Genomic DNA, 8,332 nt, shown 5'->3' on the forward strand with positions numbered 1-8,332 from the left:
CAAGTCATTTACCAATAATACGAGGTTGACCCACTTGACAACGAACATGTAGCTTGAAGACAATGGTGTTCTTTTCATTCTTGTCATCTCCTGCATTTTCTATTCAAAAGAAAGACAAAATAACAAACATTTAACCTGTGAGGCTGTGCCCATACAGATAAAGGGTTTAAACTGAAAAATGTGCATAACATTTCTAATATTCAAGTTATCCCATGAGAAATTCATAAACCTAATGAGATCGAAATACATGTATGGGTTAGTGTAGATATAGACCTAGATATTCAAATAGCTTGGGATCAGCACGAATTGGAATGAGACCCAATCTATGGGAAAGAACTTCATCTTGTACAACTGATGTATTGTTTGTGATATATACTCTTTCAATAGCCATTGTTGGAACCTAAATTATAACAAAAACATAAAAATTTGATAATCTCCACCAGTACTACACAACTACACTGTTACTAATACCTACTTAAAGTTATCATACAAAGGGCAATACATAAAAACTGAAAATAAAGCTAACTACAATGTTATACATAACTGGAGTACTCTTAGGTGGCAGGCTTGCTGAAACAGCTAATAAAAGAAATTTCCATTCAGCAAAAACATCAAAGCAAGTGAATTATCCCCCCTCTTTCATTCATTGTCTCCTTTGCCCTTTTACAAATTTTAAAGAAAACTTTCTTCTTGTAAAGGGTGTCACATTTTTCTAGAGAGTTATGCCATATATAATTTATCATTTTATATTAAGTATTTCCATAACAATCTTGATGTAAGCTTCCTGAATTTATTAATATGAAACAAGCATTTTTGTGCGGATAATCAAATTTACAAGTATCTAACACACAAAGACAATATATAAATTTCAAAAAATACATCATATAATTTTACCAATTGAACAACAAAGTTCATGATAAGATGAGGAATAGAGATTTAAGGAAAATGCTAAAACAGATTGTCAGTATTACCAAAATGCTTGGACACTCAACAGTCAAGCAATAAGGATCTAGCACGCCTACATCTTAGTACCTTCTACAAAACTCAAGAAAACCAAGTGAATCCATCATAAATGCTACGTACCTTTGTGCAGCTCCGCTTACACCTAAAATCTTCCTTTTTTTACCTTAAAAGGATACTAACTAACAACGTTTCTCTTTACCTTAACCTACACATCAAAAGAGACATCAAATCAACTACCTCTTAGCCTAGAAGATTATGATTTGTCATTAATTGGCTCAAAACCAAAAAATTCCTATAGCACATAAAACTATTGTCATAATCTTACAACTAGCTCAAATTCATTTACAAAGGAAAGATGCATACATTCTAGCAGCAAGGGTCTTGGACTCTTGGTAACATCCTCGAACCTAGTCACTAGTTAGCAAGGATCCCAGACTCTTGTAACATCCTCAACCCTGTTCAGCCAGGACCCTAGCTTGCCAGGATGATCCTTCAAACGAGTTGTGTGTTCCTTTAACATTGAATCATAACTCTGTTGTAACATATCCTGTTTTTTGAAAAAAGTCTCAATATTGCCACATAAGTTTCCAAGGCATCAATGCATTGTGAAGCCATGCAAGTTTGCTTACAACAAAAATCTCTCAACCTCAAATAAATCTGTGAGTGCAGTTTCAATATGGTTTCCTAAAATTACCCCAAGGCAAATCACATAGGGCTAATAAAAACATGTCAATGTAAAACCACAAGAAACATCTTATGTACCACACGAGTGAGCAACTAATAAGTAAAACAAACCACTCACAATGAAAATTCAGCAGAAAGTAAAGAAAATGATTGAAGAAATGAACAAAATTTACCATGAATTGGAATTGGGTAACTCAAAATTGAAGCTCTTTATGCCGCATTCCTCTTTCAGAAAAATGTCTTACAATACATATTATATTAGCAGGTCATTCAAATTCTTAAAGTAGTCCACAGTTTCACCAGTAACCAAAAACACTGGTCATAAAATTAGTCCTAATCATCAACAACCAAAGATAAGAATTATAATAAAAAGTTGAAAGTTGATGTTGATGTTGAAAAGAAAGAATGATGCTTACCTCTGTGTCAGGTAAATTTTTATATTGCGGCAACACTAGTCGCTCGGCAAATTCAATGTATGAGCATGGAACTGATTTAGTTATGTCTTCATGGTTTTCTGCTAAAATTTTACACAACTTAAAGAACATCCTTACAAATTACAATAACTTATTTCAAGTTATGTCTTCATGCAGGAAGTTGTTGGGCATTTTCTGTTGTGGCTACTATGGAAGGAATCAACAAAATAAAATTAGGGAAGCTGGTTTCTCTCTCTGAACAAGAACTTAGAGACTGTGATGTTGAAGATGGAAACCAAGGCTGTGAAGGTGGCTTAATGGACACAACATTTGCATTCATAAAAAAGAATGGTGGTTTAACCACTTCCAAAGACTACCCTTATGAAGGGGTAGATGGCACATGCAACTCTGAGTTCTACAACTCTGCACTAATGCATGATACACTTCTTTAAGTGTTTTGAAAGTATTTTTCAATAAGAAGGGACAATTTTATCTCAATAATCAACAACTCTTTGATATTTACAAATGCTTATAGTCATATATGGAAATAACCAACCCAATAAGGTCACTCAAGTAATGAGAAATAATGAATATTTTGCACAAGGTATCAAAATTTGTTGTCGCAGATACACGATCCCAAATAACTTGTTACCCACAAACCAATTCATGGTTTTGTACATAAACCAACGAAATATGCTTCAGTCCTTGTGGAAGCTTCATTTCTACCAAAAGGTATTTCTCATTAAGAAGCTAAAACTTAAGGTTCTATACATGCACTTGTCCAAAAGCTAAAACTAACTTATGATAAAGCTAATACGTAGAAATTCTGTCATTAACTTGGTCAAAAGCTGGTTTTAATTTATGAATAAGCTAATTTTAACTTAGGGACAAACTTCATTTTTCCTTCCTTAATTTATGAAGAAGCTTGTTGTTTTCTTTTCCTGTGAGTGATTACTGACAAAACCAGTTTTATTATACGGAAATGAGTTTTGGTAAGTAAGAAGGATAACTCAATCAAATTTGGAAAACTCTGAACACAGATTAATTAGAAGTAATGGACACAATGGTGGTAAAATTGAAAAATAAATACCTAATAGTTATCACAAAGCACACTAAAACTTTAGGAAACAAAGACAGAGGAAAAAACAAAGCTTACAAGATGAGAAGGCTAGGGTTCAGTTTGGCCTTCAAGGATGATTACAACATGAACAACGGCCAAATACATTTCACCTTTGAGTCACGGGGTGGGCCGACGCGGATGGGAGAGTGACGAAGAGGCTAGGTATATGCCTCGCGGAAGGGAGAGTGACGAACAACGGCCAAATACGTTTCACCAAAGTCAACAAGGGGTGACCTGTGTAGTGCAAGTGAGTGAAGAAGGGATGACCTGAGTGTCTGAAACGAGTTAGGTCACCAGTTGAAATGAGTCACGTGACTAGCTATATGCCGCGCACAGCACGACGGTCTCCACGAAATCAACGTCGTGGAAGTTGCAGCACAATAATTCAAGGATGGGTATCTACAACACTGTTGTCATTTTTGAACTGATAATTACAAAATTGCCACAACGGTTATTTTTTATCGATGTTGTAAGTTTGTCGTGAAAACTGCTTTTTTTAGTAGTGACAACAATAATGGCAATGTTTATAGGTCATTTCTAGATAGATTAGATACATATAGAAGAGAGGTCAATGCCTTTTAACCCTGCCATATGTTAGCAAATTTGCTTTTTTTTTCTTTTTAATTTTTTTTAAAAACTTTTAAGTCGTGTGATTCTTTATATTTGACACTCATTGATCACATATGTTGCACTTCTCTAGGCTCTTGAATGTTTGCAGGGCCATGTGGATCTTCTCCATGAATTCACTAAATTAAACATTTTATCTGAAGTACAGAAGAATATCAAGCATATTTGTATGCAACTCTTAACTGAGATTCAAATGACAAACATCTACAGCAATTGTTTCATATGATGGCGGATGGAATTTATGAGGAAAAGAAGAGGGAGAAAGTTGAAAAAGAAAAAATGTCTTTGTTTCTGATAAACCTTTGATAATATATTTTTTAACTTTTATTTTCTATTTCTAATGAGATATTATATGTTTTCTTTTGAATCAATGGTATGTTATGTTCATATTATTTTTTTAATTACTTGAGACTTTTAATTTGTGAGTACAACGTAGTAAGTAGATTTGAATGTTTTACCCATAAAACATCATAAGCTTATTGGTCAGTAGCATCCAAAAACTAGATTGTTGGTGTTGTACGTACTTGATTGCTACTGCAAATTATGGTTAGTACTTAGTATCCTTTTGTTTCCGAAGGATCAATTCAACTCTATTAAAGATGTCAAATTTTACTCTATCCTTATTTTAAAGTACTACCACATACACCTCATTTTATAGGTTCCACACCTATTCATCTATTTTTAAACTCATGACATGAATGTGGTGAAAATAAGTTGTATATTCCTTTTTTAGCATATTTTTGTCAAACATCATTTGACACCACATGATTGAATTTGAAACTTAAAACACATGCGGGAAATCCTAAATGTCTTGTGATTATAGTATGATATTTCCTTCGTCTCATATAAAAAAAAATTATCTTCAAATAATTATTATTTTAATATAATAATAATTAATTTTTTATTCACTTATAATATTAATGATATGGACAACAAAAATTAAAAATGAATTAATGATGATAAGATTAATTTTGTAAAATTGTTATTAGCTTTTGTTTTTATTTATTAGTTTTTTTTTATGTATAAAATAATCTAGGGCAATAATTATAACTGACGAAATATTTACTTTTTGAATTGAAGAAATTAAGAAACCCATGAACTCCCAATTGTGTTTAAGTACAAGTTGCCAAATTATCCTATGTGTGATTCATTTATTTATTTCAGCCAGTTATTGTTCGACTTGTATTTATAATTTATTATTATAATCAAAATAATTCAAGGTTAGTACTTAAACTACTTATTAATAGTAAATATTATAATAGTATGCATCAAAAATATTTCTGTTGCTATAAATATAAAGGTTCAGCTGTACAAGTTTTACAAGCGTGCTACATATCATAAATACATAGGCTCCGTGTGCGTGTTTCATATCTACAAATTATATCTTCACCAAAAAAATATCTACAAATTATGTCTTCACCAAAAAAATATCTACAAATTATACAACTTAATATTAAGCTCCGTGAACGTGTTTCATATCTATAAATTCATTATTCAGAACAAAAACCTATAAATTCATTTTTTAAAAATTGAGTTACAGAGAGGCAGCCCCAAAAACACTGGAAAAAAAAAATCCATGTGTGCTTTACACGAATTCCGTAGATTCAAGCACGCTGATCAATGAATGCGTATCATATAATATAGAATTTATCATGATATACACGAAATTAATCATCCAATAAATGGTATATTTACATTTTTTTTCTTTTTCTGACGTCATTCATTACAATTTTCATATTCATTCTCTTTTCTTTGGACCTCCTGCTACGAAAAATGGAGCTTACACTAGTGGTTATCCACTTATCCTCGTCTTATATTCAAAGTGTCATGATCACTTGAAAGAAACTCCTGTAATAATAATTAATATTTAATTATTAATTTAATCCTGAATCTCTCCATCCTTTATGTTTTAGTTTCTATATATACGTAGATACTGTTCTTTTTAGTCTCCATATATATTCTTTAATTCGTTTCAGTCCCTATACCATCCAAAATGATAAGGATTAAATTAGATTAAAATATATATACTAGACAAAAAATTTTAAAGTGTATATTTTATACTAAAATGAATAATTTATAAGGACAGGAACCAAAACTTATAGAGAATTAGAGATTGGATGAAACAATTAAACTATAATTTAATAGAAAAAAGAGAAGAGTATTTATTCAGAAGACCTTTCCCAGGGCAACAAGCCTGTTTCGCGATCAGCAAAACTAGAAAGAAGAAAATCCCTGAGGCGAGTGTCCCAAACCTCACAAAATCTCAACCTCCAATCACGCGGTTCAATTGCTTCTGTTCCTAGCCCAGGCGCTCTGTCCTTTGATCCTATGTTCGCATCCTCCTTCCAATCCACCACATACGTAGCAACCCTTCTGAAAAACTTGGCCTTAAAAATTTCCCAAATTTGGTACTTATAGTGGTTTATAACCGCAACAGATTGAGGCATGTTAAGCGATCTAAAACCCTCCTTTAATTCAAAATGGTGCACCACATTCAAAAGACTAACATGAAGCAAATCAGGCCGAATAATCGACTTGTGCCTCTCCGGCGTCCGAAGCCGGCACGTGTACCCTACGCTCACTCCATTTCTAGGGTGAGTCCTCAATCCCGAAGGTCCGAAATTAAGACACCCCGTCCTTATTTCCGCAATCGAATTCGATAAATTTCCAACAATTGATATCAAAGCATTTCGCCTCATTTCGTTGAAGTAGAAAAACTCGTCCACGTCAAAGAACCCAACCCACTTACATTCCTCCTTAGCCCTCAAGCTACAATGCGAAAACCCTGCTTCTTGGCTCTTAATCCAAGGCCACGCAACTCTATTAATATTGTAACCCTTTACCTCAAGCTCGCGAACCACGTGATCAATTTCATCGTCGCTGTTGTTATCGTATATAAACCATTTCTCCACGCCGAGCCACGCGTGGTACATAACCCACTCTTTCATCGCACGTGCCTGGTTCCACACCATGGTACAGGCGCAAAGTTCTAACTTGTTCTTTTTCTTGTTACCTCTGTTTATTTCTTCTCTGTACCCGCCAATTTTCGCCACCGAAGGGATCATTGCCTCGTCCCGCACGTGACTCACAGTGGCGCTTATTCCGCGAGCCTTGTGTGGATTGTTCTGAATACTCTGCGGCAGCTCGCACCGCACGACTTCCTGCGCCGCCGCAACGGCTTTTGTTGTGAACCAAAACGCACCGTTTTGAGGTCCGAAGTGACATCGCAATAGGCTCGCGTTGGAAATTTTGTGGGGTCGGAGGTTTAGTCCTTTAACGAAGATAACTGCTGTGTCGTTGTCTAAGGCTACCTCGTACGCTAGCATGTCGAAGCTATGCTGCGCGGTCGGTTTAACCGGGAACCGGAAAGGCTGGTTATCATTGTCTCCATCGCGCCAGCTCAATTCGACGGCGGAGAAGTTTCTGCTGGGAAGCGGACACCTCGCGATGGACCGGAATTCGTCGTACCGGTCCGTGGAGAGAACCGGGCGGACGAGAACGTCATAAACCGGGTTCGACAAAGCTGGATTGTTGATGAGGATGTAGTAGAGGCAGTGGAGTTTGTGAGGAGGGAAAACTTGTGGGTTGGATAGCGTGAGAAGCACGTGATCAGGGAAGAGAATACGATCGTGCACGTAGAGAGACACTGGCAATTTGGTGGTGGTGGAGTATGGAGTGGCGAAAGCAGAGGGTTGGAGGGAGGTGTGGGAGTAAAAAGAGTGGTGCGAGGAGGAAAAGAAGAGGAGGAAGAAGAGGAAAGAAAAATAGAGGAAAAGTGATTTTTGCGCCAGCGTTTGATTCTGATTCCTCTTGCGGGTCTGGTCTGGTGATGAGTCCATAACTATGTGGGTGATGGACATGCGAGAGAGGGTAAAAAATAAGGAGAAACGGATATGGAGTCACGGTTTTGGAAGGGGAAAGGGAAAATGGAAGGAAAACAGAGTGAGGGAGACAGGGGAGATATTCTGAAGTGGGAAAGCATGGGATGGTTCAGATTGAGCCGTCAAGGGAGAGCAGAGAAACAAAATGGAATGAATCAATGAATGTCTTCTCCTCCACTCTTGGCAGTGGAAAAAAAACAAATGGATTGAACGTCTTCTCCACTACTCTTTAGCGTAGGAGAACGACTAATATTGGGGCGGCGATCGATTATTTTAGTGGAAAATTTGAAAAATAAATAGTTTACTTTTATGAGAACTAAATTAGAAATTAAAGAAATGACAAGAAATGATATGAATGGTGGCCACAAATATCAATGTGAAAGGATGTATTTAATTTTTTTAATTTATAAAAAAAAAATACTTGATTGTACATAAATATTGGTCAAGACCACTTTTTTTTAGAAGTTGGTCAAGATCATTTAATAATTTACGTAACATTATTTTTTTCACTGTTTCTTTATCATTATGCATGTAAAAAATAATGTGCAAAAGAGAAATAGAAAAAAAAAATTATTGTACAAACTGTTTGTTGTATGAATTATTATCTTTGTTTCAATGTGTAACAAACAATACATAATCAAGAC

General features: G+C 35.2%; 1 protein-coding gene across 1 annotated transcript; it reads right to left on the bottom strand.

Annotated features, from left to right (window-relative positions):
• Window positions 1-5,846: 5,846 nt before the first annotated feature.
• Window positions 5,847-8,095, bottom strand: LOC100778641 (glycosyltransferase family 92 protein RCOM_0530710). Its single transcript, XM_003553172.4, has one exon. It carries the CDS (start codon window positions 7,665-7,667, stop codon window positions 5,970-5,972), a length of 1,698 nt encoding a protein of 565 aa, XP_003553220.2. The 5' UTR covers window positions 7,668-8,095; the 3' UTR covers window positions 5,847-5,969.
• Window positions 8,096-8,332: the final 237 nt, after the last annotated feature.

The sequence above is a fragment of the Glycine max genome, chromosome 18 (genome assembly GCF_000004515.6).
Source record: "Glycine max cultivar Williams 82 chromosome 18, Glycine_max_v4.0, whole genome shotgun sequence".
Lineage (NCBI taxonomy): Eukaryota > Viridiplantae > Streptophyta > Magnoliopsida > Fabales > Fabaceae > Glycine > Glycine max.